The sequence below is a fragment of the Solanum lycopersicum genome, chromosome 4, assembly GCF_036512215.1.
Source record: "Solanum lycopersicum chromosome 4, SLM_r2.1".
Lineage (NCBI taxonomy): Eukaryota > Viridiplantae > Streptophyta > Magnoliopsida > Solanales > Solanaceae > Solanum > Solanum lycopersicum.
This window is the reverse complement of record NC_090803.1, coordinates 65,463,058-65,491,048: the sequence shown is the minus strand read 5'-3', so window position 1 is coordinate 65,491,048 and position 27,991 is coordinate 65,463,058. Positions and strand designations below refer to the sequence as shown.

At 28.9% G+C, this 27,991-nt stretch overlaps 5 protein-coding genes and 1 long non-coding RNA gene across 7 annotated transcripts; 2 read left to right on the top strand and 4 right to left on the bottom strand.

Moving 5' to 3' along the window:
• The first annotated feature begins 147 nt into the window (after positions 1-147).
• Positions 148-6,566, top strand: LOC104647190 (serine carboxypeptidase-like 13). Its single transcript, XM_010322035.4, has 14 exons — positions 148-407; positions 1,006-1,151; positions 1,508-1,584; positions 1,736-1,858; positions 1,942-2,044; positions 2,886-2,923; positions 3,024-3,125; positions 3,245-3,331; positions 3,440-3,583; positions 3,873-3,944; positions 5,374-5,510; positions 5,893-6,006; positions 6,121-6,166; positions 6,272-6,566. The coding sequence occupies exons 1-14, from the start codon at positions 274-276 to the stop codon at positions 6,353-6,355; spliced, it is 1,407 nt and encodes a 468-aa protein (XP_010320337.2). The 5' UTR covers positions 148-273; the 3' UTR covers positions 6,356-6,566.
• Positions 6,567-6,670: 104 nt separating this feature from the next.
• On the bottom strand, positions 6,671-8,167 carry LOC101256480 (UDP-glycosyltransferase 79B6). The gene has a single exon (XM_004238115.5). The coding sequence runs from the start codon at positions 8,165-8,167 to the stop codon at positions 6,791-6,793; it is 1,377 nt and encodes a 458-aa protein (XP_004238163.2). The 3' UTR covers positions 6,671-6,790.
• A 3,288-nt stretch (positions 8,168-11,455) lies between these two features.
• On the bottom strand, positions 11,456-13,372 carry LOC138348227 (UDP-glycosyltransferase 79B9-like). The gene is made up of 2 exons (XM_069296863.1): positions 12,842-13,372; positions 11,456-12,393 (listed from the first exon to the last, which is right to left on the bottom strand). The coding sequence occupies exons 1-2, from the start codon at positions 13,256-13,258 to the stop codon at positions 11,599-11,601; spliced, it is 1,212 nt and encodes a 403-aa protein (XP_069152964.1). The 5' UTR covers positions 13,259-13,372; the 3' UTR covers positions 11,456-11,598.
• Positions 13,373-16,344: 2,972 nt separating this feature from the next.
• On the top strand, positions 16,345-22,996 carry LOC101261227 (serine carboxypeptidase-like 13). Of its 2 annotated transcripts, XM_010322038.3 has the most exons (14): positions 16,345-16,698; positions 17,999-18,144; positions 19,013-19,089; positions 19,205-19,327; positions 19,408-19,510; positions 19,760-19,797; positions 19,879-19,980; positions 20,388-20,474; positions 20,581-20,721; positions 21,494-21,565; positions 21,665-21,801; positions 22,322-22,435; positions 22,553-22,598; positions 22,743-22,996. In XM_010322038.3, the coding sequence occupies exons 1-14, from the start codon at positions 16,547-16,549 to the stop codon at positions 22,824-22,826; spliced, it is 1,422 nt and encodes a 473-aa protein (XP_010320340.2). In that variant the 5' UTR covers positions 16,345-16,546; the 3' UTR covers positions 22,827-22,996. The 2 variants fall into 2 exon arrangements, with proteins under 2 accessions (XP_010320340.2, XP_010320341.2); XM_010322039.3 differs by lacking the exon at positions 22,322-22,435.
• Positions 22,997-23,065: 69 nt separating this feature from the next.
• On the bottom strand, positions 23,066-24,878 carry LOC101256177 (anthocyanidin 3-O-glucoside 2'''-O-xylosyltransferase-like). Its single transcript, XM_004238114.5, has 2 exons — positions 24,310-24,878; positions 23,066-24,100 (listed from the first exon to the last, which is right to left on the bottom strand). The coding sequence occupies exons 1-2, from the start codon at positions 24,800-24,802 to the stop codon at positions 23,220-23,222; spliced, it is 1,374 nt and encodes a 457-aa protein (XP_004238162.2). The 5' UTR covers positions 24,803-24,878; the 3' UTR covers positions 23,066-23,219.
• A 901-nt stretch (positions 24,879-25,779) lies between these two features.
• On the bottom strand, positions 25,780-26,221 carry LOC138348354 (uncharacterized). Its single transcript, XR_011220918.1, has 3 exons — positions 26,068-26,221; positions 25,953-25,982; positions 25,780-25,872 (listed from the first exon to the last, which is right to left on the bottom strand). It is a non-coding gene; the product is annotated as an uncharacterized lncRNA (long non-coding RNA).
• Between the last annotated feature and the right edge of the window lie 1,770 nt (positions 26,222-27,991).

Here is a 27,991-nt window from a genome sequence, read left to right as displayed (position 1 = left end):
AATTTTGAAAATGAGTAATGGATTAATAAAAAAAATAGAAAAATATATATAAAATTAACGCCAAAAATTCTGAAAAAAATTATAAAATTAACTCCAATTTTAATTATATTAGTTCAAATTAAAATTAAAAAAATTATCAAAAAAAAAAAAAAAATTAGAAATTTTTAATATTAAAAGGGTAGGAGAAGAAAACGTGTGGTTAAAATTATCATTAAAGGAGGCCTCCTTATCATCGTCAATAGTGTAAAATGATTTATCAATAATTTAGGAATAATGGAGAAATTGTTGAAACTGCGAGTTTTGCTTCTTCTTCTTCTTCTTCAACAACAACAAGAAGCTAATTCGTATTCTACTGTTGAGTATCTTCCCGGTTGGCAGGGCCGCCTCCCGTTTCCTCTAGAGACCGGGTGAGCTCGTTTGTAGTTATTTATTTATTTATTTATGTGATAACGAGACGATATTTTTTTCAAAAATTATATTTTATGGTGATATTATTGAATATCAATTTTATAGGTTTTAAATTTCAAAATGATTATGTCAAATATAGTTATCGGAGTAAAGATGATTTGCCGAGTCGATAGTGGTAATGGTGGTTGTGATAGTGAAAGTTAGGGGTGTTAAATGGTCAGTCAGGTTAAAATTGAAAATATTAAAATGGGTTTGAAATAAAAATTGATTTGGATCTTGATCTACTCAAGTTTACTTTAGATTGAAATAGACTAAAAAATAAATTGGATCTTAAATCGTTCAATTTAATCCTATTAATCTCAATAATCACATTTTAAATTTATCGCTCAAGAATTTTTATTGAAAAAATAACATATTAAATAGATAATAATTCATAGTTTTAATATAAAAACAATATATTTTAAAACAAATTAAAATTAAAATTAAATTAGATTTAATAAAAAATTCTACTCAAATAAATTGAGATTGAACGTAATTGAAATTATCTTGCTTTAAATTTTAAACACTGTAATAGTAATAATTTATAATTAAAAATAGGTATGTTGGAGTTGGTAAAGATGAGGCGGTGCAACTTTTCTACTATTTTTTGGAGTCAGAATCAGAGCCTACTACTGATCCTCTTTTGGTTTGGCTATCTGGTGGACCAGGTTGCTCTTCTGTCATTGCCATTGTTGATGAGATAGGTACTTTATTTTATTTTATAATTTTAATATTTGTCATATTAGAGGTAAAATATAGAGAAATTTTACTAGTATGAGAGTTAATTTTAATTTACAATCTTACGAATTTAATTAAATTTTGATGTGTCTATATCTAAGGATATATGATGTCATAATTAGATTTTACGTATTTTTGAGATATATGCTTCTCGTTTCGTTTGTGTCTCGCCTCTCCTTATTTCAGAATATCTGATAGCAAAAAAATTGTTAGAGAACATTTGTCGATATGTTTTACAAACATAAAATCATTATTTTTCCTTTTTCAAACCAACACTTCTTTAAAAAATAAAATTTTAAAAATAAGAAATTTTCTTGTTTAGGACCAATCCGTTTTGTGGAACAAGTCTACAATGGGAGTATGCCATCGTTTGAACTAAACCCACATGCATGGACAAAAGTAAGTTACATCTATATTTAATATTATTATTTTTATTTATACATACATGTTACATTATAAATATTGTTTTGACAAAAAAAATTATAGTAATAATATAATTAAGGAAAAATTACGCATATATATCGTTCGATTATCGATTATCGATTTTCAGATAGCAAATGTAATATTTTTGGATCAACCAGTAAACACTGGATTCTCATATGCAACAAATTCAGCTGCATATAAGTATACTGATGTGCAAGCATGTGAATATGTCTATGAATTCTTAAGAAAGGTACGTACGTAAATTTTAAAATTTGTTATTATAAAAGAATTATGTAAACTTAATATATCATCTAGTTAATTATTTAATTTCAGTGGCTCAATGATCATCCACAATTCATCTCAAATCCATTTTATGTTTCTGGAAATTCATATTCTGGCATGATTATTCCAATTATTACTCAGTTGATATCAAATGGTAAGATTTATCTATACGATCGATAAAAATATTGAGTTATGTGCATTTCTAGTAACACATATTCTTAGTGTTATTGGAGAATTTATGCAAAGTAATATACAGACAAAATAGATCAATATAGAGCTTGTTTGACATTACTTTCAAAAATTATTAGTTAAAATGATCTTTTAGAGAAGTACTTTCGAAAAAAAGTAATATATATGTGTTGGCTAATTCATTTAAAATGTGCTTTTGATAAAGAGATATTGTTTGACTAATCTTTTTTAAAATGTTTTTAAGAGTGTAAAAGGACAAATATCAATGCACTTTTAATATTAAAGTTATTTTATCGAGAGAAATAATTTTAAATGTATATTATACACTTAAGTTAAATTTTTGTTTTAATTAATGAAATGGTACATATTCAAATTTTCATATCAATATTATACATAGAAAAAAATTAACATTGATATAATATTAACATGATGATTTAAATATAATTAAATCACTAAATAAAAAAATTGAGCACAAAAGTAAATAAATATAAGAGATATATTATGTAAATATGAAAGGTATATTTTGATCTAAGTAAAAATAATTTTCTACTTCTACTTCTCTTCCATTTAAAAACAGTTTATTGTTTGGTCAAAACACAAAAATAAAGTGGTTTTATCTCAAAATAAGAAATTTTGGCATCTCAATAACAATGTTAATGGTCTGTTGAACATTCTTAATTTGTCAAAATATATAATAATTTCGTAAATAGAAAAATTATGTTGTGTATATCAATCAAAAATTTCTTTTATACATTTATCAAATTTTATTACCCTTAATAAAATTAATCTTTGATTTTGCCATGCAGGAAATATAGCAGGCAAAGAGCCATTAGTTAATCTTCAGGTCAATATTTCTCTAATCTGTTATCTAATTAATTAATTACCATCATCAATTAATCTTTCTTTTTAATATATATAATTATTTCATGCATGGTTAATTTCAGGGATATTTAATTGGCAATGCTGTAACAATTAGTCCTCAAGATGAAAAGTACCATATAGTTTTTTGCCATGGCATGGGACTCATATCTGATGAACTTTATAAGGTTAAGTCACAATTAATTTGTTTTAATTACTTTCTACATTATTCTAATAAAATATATATATAAATTAACTTTAGAATTTTACATATCAAGTTAATTTGAATATTAATTTGTCTTGACAGTCATTAGAGAAGAATTGTAGAGGAGAATACACAAACATTAATCCCAAAAATACAGGATGTGCAAATGACTTTCGAAATTTCAAACAGGTTATTATAAGTATTGTTTTACATTACTATCGATCGATGTAGTTTAACGTGTGTGATAGTAAGTTATTAATTATTTTTATGTGATTAAATTGATATATAATTATGCAGCTTGTAAAAAACATTAATGTGGAACACGTATTAAAGCCCTTTTGCACAAATGATGATGATCCTAAAGACGTGTATCAAATGACTAGTGAAAGAAGATTACTTGGTGATAAACTCATCTCCTTGCAACGTGAAGATAAGTGTGATGTAAGTTTTTAATTATTATCAACCTTATTTTATACTACAATTAGTTAATTGACTTTAGGTTAAAAAAAAATTGAATGACATTAGAAAAAAACCACCCTCATCCATCTGAGAGATTATATCCTTAAAATTTTGAAGAAAAAAAAAAGAATAAGACAAATAGAATTGAAGAAAATGATCGATAATGGCCTAGGCTATATATATAAATTATTATATTTATTGTCTATGTATTTAACTTAAATGAATAAATAAGATACTATTAACCGTAAAAACTTATTCTCAATTACTTCAGTCTGATTGGCGCAAGCATTTGAGGTATTGGGCTAATGACCCTCAAGTCCAAGAAGCTCTTCATGTTAGGAAGGTACGTGGATTACAAGTATATATATATATACTACTTATGATATTGACTTGATACACCTCGTAAGAATCAATAAATAAAAAATAAACTTTCATAAAGTACACTAATATAAGTATTGGTGTGAAAAAATCGAATCAACCGGTAAATTGAGTCTAGAAAATGCTATTGAGTTTTTAATGGGTTTATAAATTTTTTTATTGGGTTATTAATTCGGTATCGATTTTTACTGTTGGGTTATTGGATAAATCGATAACTCAATAAGACGGTAATAATTTATTATTTTATCCTTCATAATTATTAAATATTAATAATTTAATATATAATTAGACACTGTAAGTATATCAAATTATTAGTACTCTACCAACTTAACACTAGGCCGTTTTACTAGTTTTAACAATTTACTCAAAACCTAAAGATTGAAGTAAGGAGTTCACAATTGTAGCTATTTGATTTTAGTTGTAGTTTTAGTTTTAGTCTTGTTGGACTAGTTTATTTTAGATTTAGTTTGTAATATTAGTTGTAGCATTTGCAAGTTTGTAAAAGTCCGTAATTTGATTAACATAAAAAATTTCGTACTATGTTTTGGTGATAACAAGTAATTATAACCTTAATACTATATTTTCTCTTATTGATGCAATTTCTCATTATCTTTCTTGTTTCACTATATCAAAACATTTAGAGAAATCAGAACGCATATATTATTTTACGGACATTTTCTTATTGGGTAAATTAAAAACCGAATCGATAATGATAAAAAGCCGATAAATTGAAAATCGATAAATAATATCTTATTGATTTGTTATTTGGTTAGCATTTTAAAAATCGAAATCATTTAATCAAACCGATAATACATAAAACCGAACTGAACCGACCGATGCACACTCCTAAATACAGATGTTAATTACTCAATACATTCTTCAATTATTATGAATCTCGTTTGAGGAGTTTCTACATATATTATATCTAGTGAATATATCTCATCTCTCTCCTCTATCGGCCGCCTCTCTCATCCCTCTAGTTTCTTGCATTTATGTTTCATAATGTATTTATATATTACATTTTCATGTTGTCATATATTCAGTATTTAATAAGCATTGATGTATTCAATGTATCTGTGTATATCAAATTTATCTAGTATATTTTGTGATGTATCAAGAATATCTATGCATAGATAACATACTTAGAAAAAAAAATACAGACGAAGATATAGGCATCCAGATATAAGTATCTGGTGTAATTACGCATTAATTACATACTTAAAAAATAATGATGAAAATATAGTTATTTAAATATATGTATTTGGTGTAATTACGTCATAATTACATAATCACAAAAAAAAGAAGATAAAAACAAATATATGACTGTTTATCTAATCAGAATTTTTTATTTCTAAATAAAATAATAATTTTACTTGTGATTTTACTCTTTGCAGGGGATTATAGAAAGTTGGATAAAATGTAGAAGAGATATCAGTGAAGGCTCTCATCATAACTACACTTTGACGGTACATAATGTTGTACCATGTCATGCAAATTTAAGCACTAAAGGTTATCGATCACTTATATACAGGTAATGAATATTCATTGTTACGTTTGTATATGTTTTAACTTTATATATTTGGCTCGAGATTATAGTTTTTGTCGACTAATTATTATAATTCTAACTCGCATTGTATCCAAATTTAGAAGTGTATAAAAAGTCACACCTATCAATGAATTGAACTGAAAAGAATGTTATTAAATATTTTGAATGATAATGCCAGAAGGTCAAAGGACTTATTCGTACCAAACACAAACGATTATATTATATATGATCTTTTAAATCCAGATTCCCAATTACTCTTCAGTTTTTAATATTTAAAGATAATTGACATATTAGTTTATAGTAAAACAACTTATTTCATGAATACATATAATAGATTTTATTTTATTTTTTATGTTTAATTTAACAGTGGAGATCATGATTATATGGTACCTTTTCAAGATACACAAACATGGATAAAGTCTCTAAACTACTCTATTGATGATGATTGGCGCCAATGGAACGTAAACAATCAAGTTGCTGGGTAATTAATCTCCAAATTTTACATCCTTAATTACAATTATGAATTTTTAATTAAAACTAAATATTATGTGAGTTGATAATACTTAAACATTTTGCTAATATCATATCATTGTAGCTATACGAGATCTTACTCCAACAAAATGACTTATGCAACAGTGAAGGTATGAAATTAATTTTAGAAATAAGTTATATGAAAATTTAGAAGTAATTAATATTTAATTTTATATTTGTATTTAATTTTGCGTTTATTTATTTTTGTTTAATAGGGAGCTGGACACACAGCTTGTATGGACAAACCTGAAGAATGTTTTGTTATGTTCAAAAGATGGATAAGACATGATCCTTTATAAATTGTCCTCAATTTCATCTATATATCTTTCTCTCTATTTTTATTTTATTTTATTGAAAATAATCTTTTCTTAACTTTACCAACTTTAATTGTGTTTGTGAACAAAATCTTTCCCTGTTCTGATTTAAGAGGGTTGAAGATGGAATTACAATCTTGTAATGCAACTAATCGATTGACTCTTCTATGCTAATAAAATTAAAATGTGAACATAATATTTTTGAGTCCTTTTTCGTAGTCATAATATACCTGACTTAACTTTAGATCTAAACGGCACGAAAACGTTTGAAAAATGCAAGTTACATCATTAGATAGACAGTTTTGAGTTTATAAATTCTGATTCGATTGAAATCGATTATTCATACATATTAAGCAGAATTTCTTAACACAATACACTGAATTCTGCAAACTAGTAACTTCCACATTAGAACTACCCCTGCTAACTATTTTTAACTACAAGTCCATGCAAGTCTTGAATGAAGTTATCGATGTAGTTACTCATGAATCCAGGACTCGAAAGAAGTTTTTTCCATTTCTTATGATTCTCTTTCACAACACAACCGATTTGGCTATCTTTATCCATCACACATTTCACAGCCTTGCACAAATTCTCTTTAGTAAACATATCATTTTCATCCTTCTCCACTTCTACACCAACCTTAAGGTGTTGTCCCATAAGCCTAGCAGTAAAAATGTGATCAATAGGCCTTGGCAAAAGTACCAATTGACAATCGCACAACACCAAAGACTCCCACATCGACCCATAACCACAGTGAGTCACGAAACAACCAACTGATTTGTGTCTTAAAATCTCCAATTGTGGCACCCAACAATCAAGAATCAATCCCTTTTCTTGAATTCTTTGCTTGAATCCCTCCGGCAAGGCTTCTTCTACTGAATTTGTCCCTTGAGGTGGTTTAACAACTAAAAGAAATGGTAACTCAGTCAATTCAAAGCCTAAAACAAGCTCTTGAAACTGCGTCTTTTCAAGAATCATTTGGCTCCCAAATGCACAGAACACAACTGATCCTGGCTCGAATTTCTCGAGCCAATTTGATAAATCGTGTTGCTCTTTTTTGGGCTCGGGAATCACAGGTCCAACGTAAATGACTGGCTTTTCAAGTAGATTTGCTAGGTATTCACAAAAGATACCTTCAATCTCTCTACATGTTTTTGCAGCTATTACATCGCATCGTCTAAGTGCCTTGTCCAATCGTTGTTGAAACGTGATCCCCTTTCCATATTCATGATATACAAATGACAACAACTTAGCTTCACTTTCATGCAACACCACAGTAGTAGAAGGGTAACCTGGTGGTGGCTTTACTAGCTCAGCAGCGGTTGATGTCATAAAAGTAGCCTTATCCGTTGATTTACATAGTGCAGCAGGGGAAATAAGTAGGTATATCAGAGTTTTGATACCCCCAATTTCTTTCGCTAAATCAGGAATCCAATAAGCAAAATCAAAGAAAACGAAATGGGGTTTTAGATTTTGAAGAATTGATTTGATTTCATCATACAATTCATCAAAAGCAGTTGCTAACAGAGTCTCCATTGGTCCAGGAACATCAGCTGTTGTCTCTGCTCCATAGGGAAGGCCATCAACATGAGGTATTGTCAGTTTATGAAATTTGATGAGATTTGGGTAAAGATTGAGTTTTTGAAGTCTAGTTTCAGCATTTTGAGGCAACAAGAATGTGATATTGTGACCTCTTTTTGCAAGTTCATTTGAGAGATTCATAAATGGAATCAAATGTCCATAAGCAAGCCATGGGAACATCACTATTTCCAACTTTGACTCTATGAATTTCGCCATGTTTTGAATTGCTAACTCTGTTTGGGTTCATTCAATTTATTAACTTCAATCGTACATCTAATGAAAGTTATTTGTACGTCTGTGTATATATTTGTGGTCGATTCTATGGTTCAAATTAATTCAGTTCATCACTATTGAAAAATAATTCAATTGAGTGGGCAACGGATGTCAGGGGACAACCCTGTGACGACAAAAAAATAGGTGACTTATGGGAACTAAACTTTATTATAAATTTTGTTGATTGGTTCCTTATCATCAAATAGTATATAGACAACTGTTATCAATAATTTAGGAATGATGGAGAACGTGTTGAAATTGAGAGTTGTCTGCTTCAGCTTCAACAACAACAAGCTGCTTTCGATTCCACGGAGGAGTATCTTCCCCGTTTGCAGGGCTGCCTCCCGTTCCATCTAGAGACATGTATTTATTTAGAACCAAGTTTGAATTTCAATTTTATAAGTTCTAAATTTAGAATAACTACGTCAAACATGGTGGAAATGACACAAGTGAAAGGTTTAATCTAGTTATTAAGATGTAGCAAGTTTTATTACTTTCCTAAACTCATTTTTTTGTGTAATTTTATACACTTTTTGGCTTGCGTTTCACACTCTGTGACTCCACTTAAGTAAAGCGTGTGGGAGACGTTTGAACGCCACATAGGTTAAAAAGGTGTATAAAATTACAAAAATAAAAAATAAAAAAAAATCAAGAATATAGAATTTTAGTTTAGTTAAAATGTATATTTGAAATTTAGATCACAATCTAAAATACTGATGTCTTATTTCAGATAAATATAGGTTTAAAATTTGACATGTCAATTTAACTTTTGAATATTGATCTGTGTTTACAGTCATTGGAGAAGAATTGTGGAGGAGAATATACAAATATAAATCCCAACAATAAAGGATGTGCAAATGACTTTTTAATTTTCAAGCAGGTTATAAGTATCGTTTTATAATATTATCAATTGATCGATGTAGTTTAACATGTGATAGTAGATTATTTGTTATTTTTATGTCGGTAAATTAACATATAGTTATGCAGTTAGTGAAAAACATTAATGGGGAACACATATTAGAGCCCTTTTGTACATATGATTATCAAATGTTTGGTGAAAGAAGATTACTTGATGATAAACTCATCTTCTTGCAACGTCAAGATAAGTGTGCTGTAAGTTCTTTTTATATGTATAATAACTTTTATGTATCTTTCGTTTTCGTCATCGAAAAACTTTAATATCTATAGTATGTCAGAAACGACAGTTGACATAACTACAATTTCGCTAATTTTCTATTATAAAATTATATATCTTGATATGTTCCCAGCATATATATATATTCAACTCTTGATAGTTCGTTTAGAAAGTTATATAACTTTGTTTTATATCATTAAGTGACTTTACATTATAAAATAAAATTGAGTCTCCTGACATATATAGATGTTCAACCTACATTGTTCTGTGATAAAGAAATATAACTAAAACAAAAGAAAGAAAAAAAGGAAAATACATATTTGATAATATCATTGATGGTTATTCAACTCGTCACTAAACTTTGTTTTATTACAATTAAATAACTTTAGAGAGTACTTTTCTAAAAAAGTACCATCATTCGAAATTATCTCCTGAAAAATTTAAAAAAAGAAGTAGACATATAAAATGAAGAAAATAACCCATAATGGACGGGGCTTTATCCTTATACAACACATATTTTTATCATTTTGACAATCATAATTCTTTTTTAACTATATTACTGTTAGTGTATATAATTTAAACGAATAAATAAAATACTACCAATGAAACTTATTCTCAATTATTTCAGTCTGATTGTCGCAAGCTTATGAAGTATTGGGCTAATGACCCGAAAGTTCAAGAAGCCCTTCACATTCAAAAGGTACGTGGATAATGTTAGTACCATATTATGCAAATCTAAGCGTTAAAGGTTATCGATCACTTACATACAGGTAATTAGTACTCAATATTGTTATTTTTATGTCTATGTAAATTTATATATTTGGCATGAGATTTAAAGTAAATGACACAAAGTAAATTGAAGTTTCATCATGAAAATCAAATATTATTTATTTTGTTTGAAACTTTTAAAGTTAGAGTTGTATTTTATCATATTTTTTGCAAATAATTTTTATAAATTGAATGTTTTTTTTTCTCTCTAAAATAATAAAGTGGTAACACGATTTTGAGTATTTTCTAAATTCGAAATACATATTCAAATTGTATTTGAAATATTCATGAAGAAATACTAATTTCTTAAAAAGTAATGAGAATTTCTTGGGGAAAAAAATCTTAATTAAGCGGGTCCTAAATCACACCTAGTGTTACAAAAATAAAATAAAATTATACTTAAAAAAGATATGTGAGCCCCTGCAAAGATTTTAAAAAAGATATGTGAGCCCCTGCAAAGATTTTAAAAAAGATATGTGAGCCCCTGCAAATATACAAAAGAACTTTTTTAATGTCATTATAATTTTATATTCTTTTTGATGTATTTACAATGATTCATGTTTAAACAGTGGTGATCATGATTATTTGGTACCTTTTCACTCCACACAAAAATGGATAAAGTCTCTAAACTATTCTATTGTTGATGATTGGCGTTCATGGAACGTAAATAGTCAAGTTGCTGGGTAATTAATCTCCAAATTTAACATCCTTAATTACAATTATAAATTCTTAACTAAAACTAATTCTTATTATGTGAGTTGATAATGCTTAATCATTTTTCTAATATCGTATCCTTGTAGTTATACGAGATCTTACTCCAACGAAATGACTTTTGCAACCGTGAAGGTATGAAATTAATTGAAATAATTTTCATGAAAATTGGAAATAATTAATTTATCTCAATTTAGTCAAATTAAATTTTATTTAACAAACTTATCTTAACTTTATATTTGTATTTTTTTCTATTTTTTTTTATAAAAAAAAATAGGGATCAGGACACACAGCTTGTAGATACAAGCGTGAAGAATGTTTTGTTATGTTCAAAAGATGGATAAATCATGATCCTCTATAAATAGTCCTCAATTTCAACTATAAATTATTTTAATGAAATAATATTTTAACTCTTGGAGATCAATTTTATCGCCCACAATATCATTGAAAAGAGTAATCATGTATTTTAAATTGTGAGATGTCTTTATTCTTGAATTCGTATTCATAATATTAGCTTCAGTTATGCAATATTTCTTTGAGTGTTCATAAATGCATTTAAAGGATAAAAAAAAAGCTGTAATTTGAAGAGAAAGATGTATAACTCTTAAAAGCTGCAGCAAATTAAGTATCTGATAAATGCAAGTTACATCATCCGATACATGATCTTTAAGCTTATGAGTTCTGAATTTTAAAACAGGATAACAATTGATCGAAATAGATTAGACATGCATTGCATCGTAGATCCACCCCGGCTAATTATCTAGGTTTTTTCAACTAGAAGTTCATTCAAGTCTTGAATGAAGTTATCGATGTAGTTACTCATGAATCCAGGACTTGAAAGAAGTTCCTTCCATTTCTTATGATTCTCTTTCACAACACAACCGGTTTGGCTATCTTTATCCATCACACATTTCACAGCCTTGCACAAATTCTCTTTAGTAAACAAATCGTTTTCGTCTTTCTCCACTTCTATACCAACCTTAAGTTGTTTTTCCATCAGCCTAGCATTGAAAATGTGATCAACAGGCCTTGGCAAAAGTACCAATTGACAATCACACAACGCCAAAGACTCCCACATCGACCCATAACCATAGTGAGTCACGAAACAACCAACTGATTTGTGTCTTAAAATCTCCAATTGTGGCACCCAACAATCAAGAATCAGTCCTTTTTCTTGAACCCTTTCTTTGAATCCATCTGGTAAGGCTTCTTCTACTGAATTTGTCCCTTCAGGCGTCTTAACGACTAAAAGAAATGGTAATTCAGTCAGTTCAAAGCCTAAAACTAGCTCTTGAAACTGCGTCTTTTCAAGAATCATTTGACTCCCAAATGCACAGAACACAACTGATCCTGGCTCGAATTTCTCAAGCCAATTTGTTAATCCGTGTTCTTCTAAAGGCTCATTTTTCGGTTCAGAAATAACAGGTCCTGTGTAAAGTACTGGCTTTTCAATTTGTGTTGATATGTAGTTACAAAAGTTTCCTTCAATCTCTCTACATGTTTTCATAGCTATTGAATCACATCGTGTCATTCCCTTCTTCATTCGTTCATAAAAATGTCACCGTTTCCATATTGATGAAATAAAAATGACAACAACTTAGCTTCACTTTCGCGCAACACCACAGTAGTAGAAGGGTAACCTGGACATCCAACAATTGACCACATATTTTAAATAGCAAAATAGAATATCAGTGCAAGTCTGAACATAATATACTCTTTCAGTAGAATTCAATATTACATTTTGGCCACAAAATGCAATTTAATTTATCATAAACTATAGCTTTCATATATTCAATCAAAACATTAGCTACAAATCAATCTAATTTCAAATCATGTCAAAACGGAACCAAAAGCCTTTGAATATAAACTACACCAAAAAAAGAGGAGGGAGGAGAAGGGTGACCTGGTGGTGGCTTTACTAATTCAGCTGCAGTTGATGCCATAAAAATAGCCTTATCCGGGGATCGAATCACTGATACAGATGATACAGCAGGTTAAACAACTCTGTAAAGCAGAGTCTTGATACCCCCAATTTCTAGTGCTAAATCAGGAATCCAACAAGCAAAATCAAAGAAAACAAAATGGGGTTTTAGATTTTGAAGAAAACATTTGATTTCATCATACAATTCATCAAAAGCTGTTGCTAATAGACTCTCCAATGATCTATGAACATCAGCTGTAGTCTCTGCTCCATATGGAAGGCCATCAACATGAGGTATTGTCAGTTTATGAAAATTGATGAGATTTGGGTAAAGATTGAGTTTTTGAAGTCTAGTTTCTGCAGTTTTAGGTAACAAGAATGAGATTTTGTGACCTCTTTTTGCAAGTTCATTTGAGAGATTCATAAATGGAATCAAATGCCCAAAAGCAAGCCATGGGAGCATCACTATTTCCAACTTTGACTCTATGAATTCCGCCATATTTTGAGTTGCTAACTCTGTTTCGGTTCATTCAATTTATTAACTTCAATCGTACATCTAATGGAAGTTACTTGTACGTCTGTGTATATCTTTGTGGTCGATTCTATGGTTCAAATCAATTCAGTTCACTGTTGAAAAATAATTCGATTGAGTAGTGAACGGATAATCAGGGGACAACCCTGTGACGACAAAAAAAAAATAGGTGACTTATGGGAACTAAACTTTATTATAAATTTTGTTGATTGGTTCCTCATCATCAATAGTATATTGACAACTGTTATCAATAATTTAGGAATGATGGAGAACTTGTTGAAATTGAGAGTTGTCTGCTTCTGCATCTTCAACTTCAGCTTCAACAACAACAAGCTGCTTTCGATTCCACGGAGGAGTATCTTCCCCGTTTGCAGGACTGCCTCCCGTTCCATCTAGAGACACGTATTTACTTAGAACGAAGTTTGAATTTCAATTTTATAAGTTCTAATAACTACGTCAAACATGGTGGAAATGACACAAGTGGAAGGTTTAGTCTAGATGTAGCAAAAGTTCCTCGAGTACATATTCCGAGTGCAGCTACTCAATCCATATTAAGTTATGTACATTTTTATAACGCAGATTCTTAGTGTAGTTGAAGAATTTATGCAAAGTAATATACTGTAATAGATTAAAATCATGATGGAGATACTTAGACTAAAGAATAGTCAGTCGAATACTCTTAATCTGTCAAAAATACATCTAAATAATTATTATTATTATTTTAAATTTTATATCTAAACTATTCAAAATATAAATTTCACAGCACAACCCATGGGAACATCACTATTTTCAGCTATGACTCTTCTGTAGAATCGGTCATCCTTTTTTCCTGCTTTGCCTTTGATGAATTGTTTTCAATTTATCCTACTGCAGTTTGAGATATAGCATAATTTTGAAGGAATATTTTATGAATCTCATACGTTTAACAATTAATTATATCTTATCTCTATTGTTTTTTCTTAATTTATAAAAAAAATTAAATTGGTGGAATTCAAATATACATATCAAAACCTTCTGATACATTATGTCTCAGCTTACATATTTTTAATGTTTCAATACATCATCTCTCGATAAATTACTGAATATCCTGATATACAAGTGATGTATTCGACCAATATATCACATAAAAAAACCTCTATTTCACACATCTAAAGTAATGTGGTTATATTTAATCCACGTAGAGAAAAGTATGTGCAACAAATTAAACAATGTAGTACTCTCTTATATTATATTATTTAATTATTTTATTTAAATTTTGTATGAACTTTAAAAAAAGTAAATAGTAAATTGAATTTTTATTTAATGTTTTCAATTTATGATATAGCGTTTGCTTTTTGAAAGTTAAATTTTGATCAATTTTTTGAAGTTACGTTGAAATTATATTAATTCAGGAATATTTCAAAAATAACATTTAATTTTGTAGCAGAATTTGCACTTTAAAAAATTCAAATCGAACATTCAAATAAAATTTAACTTTATACCAATCTAATTTTATGTTGCTTGTCCAAAAGGATCATAGCGAAATCTGCCTCAGATGTTAATTTATTTGGATATAATGTATTTAAAATATAAGTTACACTTAATTTTAATTATATATATATTGAAATATATGTATCTGAATTCACCAAATCTAGTAAGATTTAGGGAAAATGGTCTGAATAATACTTCAATTTAGCCGAAATTGTTATTACGATACTTAACTTTTTGAAGAACCATTTACCCCTTGAATAGTATATTTTAAAGGTATGTATGTTCGCACATGGACACATTACTATTTATAATTATGAATATTTTTTATGTCCATATGGACACATATATACATTTAGAATACACTATTAAATAGTGCATGAGGGTAAAAGTTCTTTTCCAAAGTTTGATATCGTTACAATAATTTTGGTCAGAATTCAGATATATTTCAAACCTTTTGCCTAAGATTTATAATGTTAGAAACTAAATTAACTCCTAAGCTAGTGAAATTGCTATAAATTTCCCTTCTTAAATCTCTGAATTAATGCAGTTTGATGCAAGCAGAATTTCTGAATTAGAATTCCGTTGAAACTATATGAATTATAATTCGATTAGATTAAAATTATAATTTCTTTTAGCAAGTTCATTTTAGGAAAAATTAGGCAACAAAGCAAACTTATTCTATTTAGTTACTCATCATAGTATAGTTTGCTATAATTAGCACTCGCGACTAACATTATACATTAATTATGTGGGCTGACTTCGAATTTGTATAATTAGTCATGTTTGTATGTGTATAATTTGCAAGAATATACAAATACATATGTATAATATATAATTATTTAACCTACATACATATACAATCTCCCACTCTCTGCCTTCTCTCGCTCGTCTCTCTCCTCCCTCTCCCAATCTCGCTTGCCTTATATACAAATGTATATATATAATATACAATTATATACATATACAATTCACCTCTCTTCCACTCTCTGCTCTCTCTCTCTCGCTCGCCTCTCTCCTCCCCCTCTTGATCTTTCTCACCTCTCTCCTCCCTCTCTCGATCTTTCTCGCCTCTCTCCTCCCTCTCTCGATCTTTCTCGTCTCTCTCCTCCCTCTCCCAGTCTCGCTCGCCTCTCTCCTTCCTCTCCCAATCTCTCTTGCCATATATACAAATACATATGTATAATTTACAATTATCTAGCCAATATACATATACAATTTACCTTTCTGCCAATCTTTTCCCCCTCTCTCTCGCCTCTCTTCTCTGTCTCCTAGTCTCGCTCACCTCTCTCCTCCATATAATATGTAGCTACAAATTGTAATTATCAAACTATAGCTATGTAGAGTAATTAATTATTTTTAAATGGCTATATGTAAAAAAAAATTCCATTTTATCTTATTTCGCGTACCAAGATATTGATAAAATATTAGTAGTTGTTTAGTCTTTTTCAAGAGTTTAATCTCATTAGTGTAGTTGCATTAATAAATACTTGTGTATAGCACCACTTATTCAGCGAAATTACTTCTACTGGGACCAAAAGATTCCTAAAATTGTTGTTATATTTTGTCCACGTAAAGAAAAGTATGTGTAACACACAAAACAATTTATTACTCTCTCCGATCATTTTAATTTCATATCAATCTAATTTTACTATCGCTGCGCAAGTGGCAATGTCCAGAGCGCGATGTACTCATAGATATTCTTTCCCTGGGACCCTCTAGTTTAACAAAATTTAAAAGAGGTCCCTTCGCATCAATATAAAATAAATATAATAATTTATTGGTAAAATGAATATCAATAATTCAGCAACAATGGAAAAGTTGTTGAAACTACCAGTTTTGTTGCTTCTTCTTCTCCTTCAACAACAAGCTGTTTCGCATTCTACTGTTGAGTATCTTCCCGGTTTGCCAGGACGCCTCCCGTTCCCTCTAGAGACCGGGTGAGCTCGTTTGCACTTATTTATTTGAGGACGAGAAGATTTTTATCCTAAAATACAATTACGTTTTTTGTGATAACATTAGAGGCGAAGTTTGAATTTTTAAATTTGATAGATTTTAAGTTTTGAAATAACTATATGAGATATAAATAATCAAGGTGGAGATGGTTTATAGGGAGGATGGTGGTAATATCGATTGAAAGTAGGGTGGTTAAAAATCAAATGGAAGCTGATTATACGAATAAAAAAAATGAGTTATTGATTTATCAGTGTAAACGATTTTGTTATTGAATTATCAGATTATTGATTATTAATGATTTGAGGTTTTTTTTTTAACTAGTTAACGGATTGTAAATTAATAAATTACATGTATACCATTCAACTTATAAAGTCTTTGATTTAGGATTTAGAACCTGTTTGTATTATTGTTGGGAGGTCAAAAATACGTATTTTGTGAAAAATTAAGTATTTGACAAATCAATCAACTGCTTTTAAATATAAACAAAAATAGTTTTTGTAATGATGGGTAGAATTAAAAAATGCAGAAAATTAAGTTTTTCAAGACTAAATATCTCTTTCAATGTTTATATTTTTATCAATATATCACATAATAATTAATTAGCATATCTAAGAAGTTTGATTAAGTTTCATCCAAAAATGTTTTATTTTTTATTTTTTATTTTTATATAATGAATATATTTATATATTAACATTTTTAAATTTTGTATATTATTTTACAGAATTAGAAAAAGAAAAAAGATAAGAACAATATCTTTGTAAAATTAGTAGAGGAAGAAAAGATAGCAATTATAGATATCAGCCTTCCCATAAAAAAGATATAATATTAATTGAAAAATTGAATATGTACATTTTAATTTTTTTAAAAATAAAACAGTAAATATTATTTTATAATAGATATTAAAATAATTTATTTTTATAAAATGATCTTTTAATATTCTTACTTGCCTTTTATCGTAATTTGACTTTCATAAACACTTTTCAAACATATTTGTTTATTATATTTTTTAAAATAATTAATCAAACATAAATTATTATTTTTTTAAAAGCATTTTTCTTAAAAGTGAATTTTACAAAATGATTCTACAAATAAGCAGATTGATCAGCAATGCGATACTTGCTCTTAGTTTCATATTTTAGTTTTGACAGTTTTAAACTTTCGATTATTTACATGTGTTAATATTATCTTTTAACAAAATAAAATATATTAATTTATATGCATAATTTATTTAATTTATCAACATATTTTTATATGAGTTTAATCGGTAACCAAACTAAAAAATAGGTATATTGGAGTTGGTAAAGATGAGGAGTTGCAACTTTTCTACTATTTTCTGGAATCAGAATCCGAACCAACTACCGATCCTCTTTTGATTTGGCTACCTGGTGGGCCCGGTTGCTCGGCTGTGACTGCCATTGTTAATGGGATAGGTAGTCGATCGTATTTTAATTTGTTTGTCTGATTTTGATATCATCAATTTTAATAATTTTAAAAGAAAATAGAATAAGATATAAATATTTTTTTAAATTATAATTAAAATTACAGGGACATATATTAACTAAATTAAGATTATATTACTTTTCGAATTAATTTTTTAAAAATAATTTTATATAATTTTTTACCTTATTTGTTATTCAAACATCCGTCACGTGCGTCAATTACATAAAGTTATGGAGTGTGTCATGTCAGTTAAAAGATATATAAAAAAATTTAAAAAAAAAGTGAATTCAGGGTGATAAATTTTAGTTTAGTTAAGATTTGTCTCTGGAATTTTGTTCACAGTTTAAGGGATACTTGCACCTTGTCTAAAAAAAATGTTCTCTATATCCCAATTCACGTGGCACTTTTCATTTTTCGAGAGTAAAAAAGTTTAGTGTGATCGACAATTTGCTCATCAAATCTTCAAGAATTTTGAAATGAACTTTATATATTCGTAAACTACGTAAAAAATATTATAAGTCATAAAATTAATAAGCAAAATGTCACGTAGAATGAAGCGAAAATAGTACATTTTTTTAATTTATTTTTACTTTTCATATTAAAATTTACATATTTATCAAAAACTAATGATTGTCACAACTATTTAACCCTACTACATTTATTAATTGATATATATATATATATATATATATATATATATATATATATATATATATATATATATATATATATATATATATATATATATATATATATATATTTTAAGCAATAATTAATTAATATTAAGAAAAAAATGTAATTTTTTTTTTAAAAAAAAAATAGTCCAAAGAAAATAATAATAAGATATTTTCTTATTAGGACCACTCCGTTTTGTGGAACAAGTCTACGATGAGAGTATGCCCTCGTTCGTACTAAACCCACACGCATGGACCAAGGTAAGTTTTTATTATTATTTTTTTTAAAAAAATAATATTATTATTATAATTATTTACTACATAGTTAAAGAATAATATACTAAATATATATATCATTTCGATTATCGATTTTCAGATAGCAAGTGTAATATTTTTGGATCAACCAATAAACACTGGATTTTCATATGTAACAAATGAAGCTGCATATAAACAAACTGATGTACAAGCATTTGACTATGTCTATGAATTTATAAGAAAGGTAGGTACATAATTTTTAAAATTTGTTATTATAAACTAAATTGAAATCATGTTTATTTAACTATGAATTAATTATTTCAGTGGCTAAATGATCATCCAAAATACATTTCAAATCCATTTTACATGTCTGGAAACTCATATGCTGGCAAGATGATACCAGTTGTAGCCCAATTGATATCAAATGGTAAGGGTAACGGAGGGTAGCTCGACAGTATTAAAAAAAAGATATATGTCTTAGGTCTCAAAATTATTAACAATTTAAGTTTACGATCCTGTTTGATTTTTGCTTTAGACCACTAATTACTTGAGCCACCCCTGGATTCATGTATATAATTGATAAAAATATTACATACGTATCAAAAATTATATAATGTATACGTTTATTACGTATAATAAATCTTAAAGAAATTGTTTTTTGTTTTTGTAAATGCAGGAAATACAGCAGGCAAAGAGGCATTTGTTAATCTTCAGGTTAATAGTTCTCTAATTAAAATTTGTTATCTAATAATTAATTACCGGGCCATCATCAAGTAATTTTTTTTTTAATTTTAGGGGTATTTAATGGGCAGTCCTGGAACATTTCGTCCTCAAGAAGACAATTATCAAGTACTTTTTAGCTATGGCATGGGACTTATATCTGATGAACTTTATAAGGTTAAGTCATAATTAATTTGCGTTAATTACTCTTCAAAATAAATAGGGATAAGACATAGAATCCCATAGACTATGATTGAAATATCAGATACAGACCTTAACTAATCTAAAGTTCTTTTACTCTCCTAAACTCATTTTTTTTGTAATTTTACACACTTTTTGGCTTGCGTGGCACACTCTGTGACTCCACTTAAGTAAAGCATGTGGGAGACGTTTGAACGTCACATAGGTTAAAAAAGTGTATAAAATTAAAAAAATAAAATTCAAGAATATAGCATCTTAGTTTAGTTAAAATTTGTATTTAGAATTTAGATCATAGTCTAGGATTACTGATATCTTATTTCAAATAAATATAAGTTTAAAATTTGACATGTCAATTTAACTTGAATATTGATTTGTGTTTACAGTCATTAGAGAAGAATTGTGGAGGAGAATATACAAATATAGATCCCAACAATAAAGGATGTGCAAATGACTTTTTAATTTTCAAGCAGGTTATAAGCATTGTTTTATAACATTATGATCAATCGATGTAGTTTAACATATGATAGTAAGTTATTTGTTATTTTTATGTCGATAAACTAACATATAGTTATGCAGTTACTGAAAAATATTAATGTGGAACACATATTAGAGCCCTTTTGTACATATGATTATCTTCAAGGCCCATATCAAATGTCTGGTGAAAGAAGATTACTTGATGATAAACTCATCTCATTGCAATGTCAAGACAAGTGTGCTGTAAGTTCTTTTTATATATATATAATAATTTTTATGTATCTTTCGGTCATCGAAAGACTTTAATATTAATAGTATGTCAGAAACGACAGTTGACATTATTACTATTTCGCTGATTTTCTATTGTAAAATTATATATCTTGATATGTTCCCAGCACACAGATATATATATATATATATATATATATATATATATATATATTACCTACAATGTTTGATGATAAACAAATACTACTAAAATAAAAGAAAAAAACATTAAAGATAATATCAAATGATATCACAAATGGTTATTCAACTCTTGATAGTCCATTTAGAAAGTTACATAACTTTATTTTATATCATTAAGTGACTTTACATTATAAAACAAAAGTGAGTCTCCCAGCACATATAGATGTTCAATCTATATTGTTCGGTGATAAAGAAAACAACTAAAACAAAAGAAAGAAAAAATGAAAATACATATTTGATAATATCATTGATGGTTATTCAACTCGTCACTTAACTTTGTTTTATACAATTAAGTGACTTTAGAGAGTAATTTTCTAAAAAAGTACCATAATTTGAAATTATCTCTCGAAGAATTTCAAAAAAGAAAGAAGACAGATAAAATGAAGAAAATAATCCATAATGGACGGGGCTTTATCCTTATACAAAACATCTTTTATCATTTTAATAATCATAATTTTTTTAAACTATATTATTGTTAGTGTATATAATTTAAACGAATAAATAAAATACTACACTGATAGTAGAAACTTATTTTCAATTACTTCAGTCTGATTGGCGCAAGCATATGAAGTATTGGGCTAATGACCCGAAAGTTCAAGAAGCCCTTCACATACAAAAGGTACGTGTATATATATATATATATATATGTTAAAATTAAGTATTTTTTCAGTTCATTTTTATTATATCACTTAGTTATTTGTAATTTTACTCTTCACAGGGAAGCATAGGAAGCTGGGTACAATGTAACAAAATTTCAAGTGTAGGCTCTCCTCCCAACTACACTCTCACGATAGATAATGTTATATCATATCATGCAAATTTAAGCGTTAAAGGTTATCGATCACTTATATACAGGTAATTAGTACTCAATATTGTTATGTTTGTTTCTATGTAAATTTTATATATTTGGCATGAGATTTAAAATAAATGACACAAAGTAAATGGAAGTTTCTATCATGAAAATCAAATATTATTTATTTTGTTTGAAACTTTTTAAGTTAGAGTTGTATTTTATCATATTTTTTTGCAAATAATGTTTATAATTTGAATTTTTTTTTCTAAAATAATAAAAGTGGTAATACGATTTTGAGTATTTTCTAAATTCGAAATACAAATTCAAATTGTATTTGAAATTTTCATGACGAAATACTAATTTCTTAAAAAGTAATGAGAATTTCTTGAATTTTTTTTATTAAGCGGGTCCTAAATCTTGTTACAAATAAATAAATAAATTATACTTAAAAAAGATATGTGAGCCCCAGCAAAGATATACAAAAGAACTTTTTTAATGTCATTATAATTATTCCTTTTTTATGTATTTACAATGATTCCATGAATTTAAAATGGAGGTTTTTTTCTTCTCATGTTTAAACAGTGGCGATCATGATTATTCGGTACCTTTTCAATCCACACAAAAATGGATAAAATCTCTAAACTATTCTATTGTTGATGATTGGCGTCCATGGAACGTAAATAATCAAGTTGCTGGGTAATTAATCTCCAAATTTAACATCCTTAATTACAATTATGAATTCGTAACTAAAACTAATTTTTATTATGTGAGTTGATAATGCTTAATCATTTTTCTAATATCGTATCCTTGTAGTTATACGAGATCTTACTCCAACAAAATGACTTTTGCAACCGTGAAGGTATGAAATTAATTGAAATAATTTTCATGAAAATTGGAAATAATTAATTTATCTCAATTTATACTAAATTGAGTTTTATTTAACGAACTTATTTTAACTTTATATTTGTATTTAATTTTCTGTTTTTTTTAAAAAAAAAAATAGGGATCAGGACACACAGCTTGTAGATACAAGCCTGAAGAATGTTTTGTTATGTTCAAAAGATGGATAAATCATGATCCTCTATAAATAGTACTCAATTTCATCTATAAATTATTTTAATGAAATAATATTTTCTTAACTCTTGGAGATCAATTTTATTGCCCACAATATCATTGAAAAGAGTAATCATGTATTTTAAATTGTGAAATGTATTTATTTTTGAATTAGTATTCATAATATTAGCTTCAGTTATGCAATATTTCTTTGAGTGTTCATAAATGCATTTAAAGGATAAAAAAAGCTCTAAATTTGAAGAGAAAGATGTATAACTCTTAAACACGGCAGCAAATTAAGTATCTGATAAATGCAAGTTACATCATCCGATACATGATCTTTAAGCTTATGAGTTTTGAATTTCAAAACAGGATAACAATTGATTGAAATAGATTAGACATACATTGTGTCGTAGATCCACCCCTGCTAACTATTTTCAACTAAAAGTTCATTCAAGTCTTGAATGAAGTTATCGATGTAGTTACTCATGAATCCAGGACTTGAAAGAAGTTCCATCCATTTCTTATGATTCTCTTTCACAACACAACCGATTTGGCTATCTTTATCCATCACACATTTCACAGCCTTGCACAAATTCTCTTTAGTAAACAAATCGTTTTCGTCTTTCTCCACTTCTATACCAACCTTAAGTTGTTTTTCCATCAGCCTAGCATTGAAAATGTGATCAATAGGCCTTGGCAAAAGTACCAATTGACAATCACACAACGCCAATGACTCCCACATCGACCCATAACCACAGTGAGTCACGAAACAACCAACTGATTTGTGTCTTAAAATCTCCAATTGTGGCACCCAACAATCGAGAATCAGTCCTTTTTCTTGAACCCTTTCTTTGAATCCCTCTGGTAAGGCTTCTTCTACTGAATTTGTCCCTTCAGGCGTCTTAACGACTAAAAGAAATGGTAATTCCGTCAGTTCAAAGCCTAAAACAAGCTCTTGAAACTGCTTCTTTTCAAGAATCATTTGGCTTCCAAATGCACAGAACACAACTGATCCTGGCTCGAATTTCTCAAGCCAATTTGTTAATCCGTGTTCTTCTAAAGGCTCATTTTTCGGTTCAGAAATAACAGGTCCTGTGTAAAGTACTGGCTTTTCAAATTGTGTTGATATGTAGTTACAAAAGTTTCCTTCAATCTCTCTACATGTTTTCATAGCTATTGAATCACATCTTGTCATTCCCTTCTTTATTCGTTCATAAAATGTCACCCCGTTTCCATATTCATGAAATACAAATGACAACAACTTCGCTTCACTTTCGCGCAACACCACTGTAGTAGAAGGGTAACCTGGACATCCAACAATTGACCACATATTTTAAATAGCAAAATAGAATATCAGTGCAAGTTTGAACATAGTATACTCATTCAGTAGAATTCAATAGTTTTAGTCTAAACTTCAGTTACAAATCAATCTGATTTCAAATCATGTCAAAACGGAATCAAAAGCCTTTGAATATTAACTACACCAAAAAAAGAGGAGGGAGGAGAAGGGTGACCTGGTGGTGGCTTTACTAATTCAGCTGCAGTTGATGCCATAAAAATAGCCTTATCCGGTGATCGAATCAATGATGCAGATGATACAGCAGGGCAAACAACTCTGTAAAACAGAGTCTTGATACCCCCAATTTCTAGTGCTAAATCAGGAATCCAATAAGCAAAATCAAAGAAAACAAAATGGGGTTTTAGATTTTGAAGAAAACATTTGATTTCATCATACAATTCATCAAAAGCTGTTGCTAATAGACTCTCCAATGATCTATGAACATCAGCTGTAGTCTCTGCTCCATATGGAAGGCCATCAACATGAGGTATTGTCAGTTTATGAAATTTGATGAGATTTGGGTAAAGATTGAGTTTTTGAAGTCTAGTTTCTGCAGTTTTAGGTAACAAGAATGAGATTTTGTGACCTCTTTTTGCAAGTTCATTTGAGAGATTCATAAATGGAATCAAATGCCCATAAGCAAGCCATGGGAACATCACTATTTCCATGTTTTTTCTTTTCGATGAAATGCTATTTTATTCTGTCATATTTGGTTTTTATTAGAATTGGGGGTTAGTGGGTTTGTGGATAGGGATATGAGTATCTTTTAAAAAATTAAAAGGATCGGTTAGTTGGTTCTTGATCATCATCAATAAAATAGTATTATTAGAGTAAGAGACCAGTCATTAAATTCAGTTTTTCGATAATTTGTTCAAAATTGAAAACTTAATAGTTGAAATATTGATTTTTCTCACAGAAACAACTAAATAAACTGAAACCAAAGTTTAAAAAAAGTTATGTTTGAAGTTTGAACCAGATTATGCCCAGCCCTAATCATACCCATTTTCCATAACGAAGTTTAACAAATGTTAATACCATTTTAAGCCCTGCTGGACAATTAGCTTGATCTGCTCTCTGATAAATGTCATTCCGTCAATCTTCTGGTGAAAATCGTCATATGTGCGTTTTAGGATGATCTCCTCAAGAGAGCCTCCTATTTCTAGAAAATGTAACACAAGCTCATAATCACTTATACATCCTGTAAATGTTGGATTTTATTTGTCCTGATTTCTTACTATAAATAGATTTTCCTTTTAGGATAAGGTTTTGGATTGACTAATCCTTTTTTCTGGTAGGAAAAGGTATAGAACTCTATAAATAGAGAAATGTTACTTCTAACTTAATCAGCATTCACAATGTAGTCTTAATGACTTTGAGAGTTTTAGTTAGGGGGATAAATTGTGGATCACAAGCTTGATATGTTATCACTCGTGTGAACCTCCCCCATGTATTCTGAGTGAATTTGGTTGAGGTTGTTTCCCTCTGTATTTTGTACTCTTATATTTATAGTGGATTGCTCATCTCCTTTGTGAACGTAGGTCGATTGACCGAACCACGTTAAATCTTTGTGTCTTTTGGTATATTTCTCGTTGTCTTCTTACTCGTGATCTTTTGAGATTTGCTTTGCTAGCTTTCGCGTTTACACCTGCTTCCTAACAGTAAAGCCAATTAACTTTACCAGCTTTAGATGTTTGTGAACACCACGATTATGTTCAAATTGACGAGGAGAAGCCAAAATCTGCAAAAATAAAACAATAAGACCTCCCATCAGGACCAAATACAATGGATATATGAAAACTTTGTGACAAGTTACTTTACCTCATCATACAAGATGTTAGTGTATGTTATCTAGCCTCGAACGAAAAAAAAAAAAAGGGTCAGGACATAAACATGAGACAATATAAATGAAAGTAAATACGATATATTAACTTACCCGAGCAATGAAACTAGACAACAAAGGACATGCCTTGGTAAAAAGGTGTGAAATAGTGTAGGCTTCTACCAGCGTTTAACTGAATGTCCAATTCCAACTCTCTTAGATTGTTCAGTACAGGGAAATTATAAGGGAAACTATAAGGACAAATAACCTAGACCACAAAATTATAACAACTTTTGTCAATATAAAAAAAGTGAAGAAGTATATATTTAAGAAGAAGAACCTCACAACGCACCATTTAAAATGGTACAAAATTATCCTTCATCCACCTATTGGCTTCAAAATGTCCTTCTCATCCACCTATTGGCTCCAAAATACCCTTGTCATCCACCTTTGGGTTCAAAATTGACCACTTATTTAACGGTTTTAAAATTAATTTATTTAAATATTTTTAAAAATACTTGGCGCTCAACTATTGGTTATAATTTAATTTATTAATATAATTTTTAAAAATCCAACCCAGTACCCATTAATTACTAACTATACTCCACTTAATTAATAAATCAATTATAATATCAAATTCGCCTAAACACTACTAAAATATAATAAAATTGTAGATTCCTGAAAATGACATGCAAAATTAGTCGAGTCCGAATCGAAGCCCCTATTAAATTTAAGTTGAGCCGCTAATTTTTAGGAAGATACTTTTAATGGGAGTCTCTTCCAAGTTTAAATTCGAAATTTATGATAATAGTACATCCCAAATTAATTCATGCACCTTTTTTTAATATAATTTTATAAATATTTATGATTTGTTTTAAAACCTTAAAAAAAGTTATCTATAAAGTAACATCACATAATTGAGATAAAAGAATAATTAAGACGAATATAGTCAGACTTTTATGTTTAGCGGTAATTTTTATTTAGACACATGAATGTATGATAATTTACTTATATAGATATTTTCACCTCAAATTTTTAAAACCACTCATTGGCAGTAGCTTTCCTGTTGTTGCATTAGTAATGTGACAGTTTATTGTGGGGTTTAATTAGTAATAAGTGGGTAGTGGATTGATTTATAAATTATACCAATAAGTTAAACTATAACAAATAGTTCAGTGTCACATATTTAAAAATATATATAAATAGTTTAAATTTAAAACCGTTAAATAAGTGGTCAATTTTGAACCCAAAGGTGGATGCCAAGGGTATTTTAGAGCCAATAGGTGGGTGGGAAGGGTATTTTGGAGCTAATAGGTGGATGAAGGGTAATTTTGTACCATTTTCAATACTTTAAGGGTATTTTAGATCTTTTTCCGTATAAAAAAAAACAACCTTGTCCAATGGTTAGCTCAGATAGCTAGTCGACATTCCGAAAAGGAATCTCTATATGAGGCCCAATGTATGTAAATGACTCTAGATTTGACGCATCACCCTCCAAACCCGTGATTAAGGGACACCGTGATATTTCCATGGATTTCAAACTTGGAAGCGGACCAGTAGCTTTCAAATTCTCCAAGCGTCTAGAACCTGAAACACAAACATGCTCAAGACATGGACAATTGGATAGGAAAAATGAATGATCTCCTTCTTCAGACTGACATTGACCAGGGTTAGTGATTTTGAATTAGAGCAAAATCTGGAAAATTTTAGCTTGTCATTGTCCCCAGATGACAATCTCTCAATGTCTGGAAAATCATATTTACTCCATCCACCACAATTTTGCCATCAGTCTACTGCTAAGTCTAATTCAAATAACTTTACTTCCTTATGAATGGCAAACTTAACCCAGTAATCAAACATGTACCAACTACCAGAATAGCAAAAACCAACTCGGAATTGATCTAAAGTTGGACCCTGGTGCAATACCAAAGCTTGATTTACCAACTTCATAAAACTGCATGGGCTCTTTCGCGAGTAAGATGTTTTATCGCGATCATAAATCTAAAAACAGGCAGTCGTATACTGCCATAAGTATCTC

Excerpts from the sequence above, each read along its gene's own strand:
- LOC138348227 (XM_069296863.1), bottom strand. The coding sequence starts at position 13,258 with ATGGCGGAATTCATAGAGTCAAAGTTGGAAATAGTGATGCTCCCATGG. Across the intron at positions 12,394-12,841 it reads TCAAGACTCTGCTTTACAGA|TTTTATGAACGAATGAAGAA; the intron begins GTTGTTTAACCT and ends AAACGGTGACAT.
- LOC101256177 (XM_004238114.5), bottom strand. The coding sequence starts at position 24,802 with ATGGAAATAGTGATGTTCCCATGGCTTGCTTATGGGCATTTGATTCCA. Across the intron at positions 24,101-24,309 it reads ATTAGTAAAGCCACCACCAG|GTTACCCTTCTACTACAGTG; the intron begins GTCACCCTTCTC and ends TTGGATGTCCAG.
- LOC104647190 (XM_010322035.4), top strand. The coding sequence starts at position 274 with ATGGAGAAATTGTTGAAACTGCGAGTTTTGCTTCTTCTTCTTCTTCTT. Across the intron at positions 2,045-2,885 it reads TACTCAGTTGATATCAAATG|GAAATATAGCAGGCAAAGAG; the intron begins GTAAGATTTATC and ends TTTGCCATGCAG. Across the intron at positions 6,007-6,120 it reads GTAAACAATCAAGTTGCTGG|CTATACGAGATCTTACTCCA; the intron begins GTAATTAATCTC and ends ATATCATTGTAG.
- LOC101261227 (XM_010322038.3), top strand. The coding sequence starts at position 16,547 with ATGAATATCAATAATTCAGCAACAATGGAAAAGTTGTTGAAACTACCA. Across the intron at positions 18,145-19,012 it reads TGCCATTGTTAATGGGATAG|GACCACTCCGTTTTGTGGAA; the intron begins GTAGTCGATCGT and ends TTTTCTTATTAG. Across the intron at positions 19,090-19,204 it reads ACCCACACGCATGGACCAAG|ATAGCAAGTGTAATATTTTT; the intron begins GTAAGTTTTTAT and ends ATCGATTTTCAG.
- LOC101256480 (XM_004238115.5), bottom strand. The coding sequence starts at position 8,167 with ATGGCGAAATTCATAGAGTCAAAGTTGGAAATAGTGATGTTCCCATGG.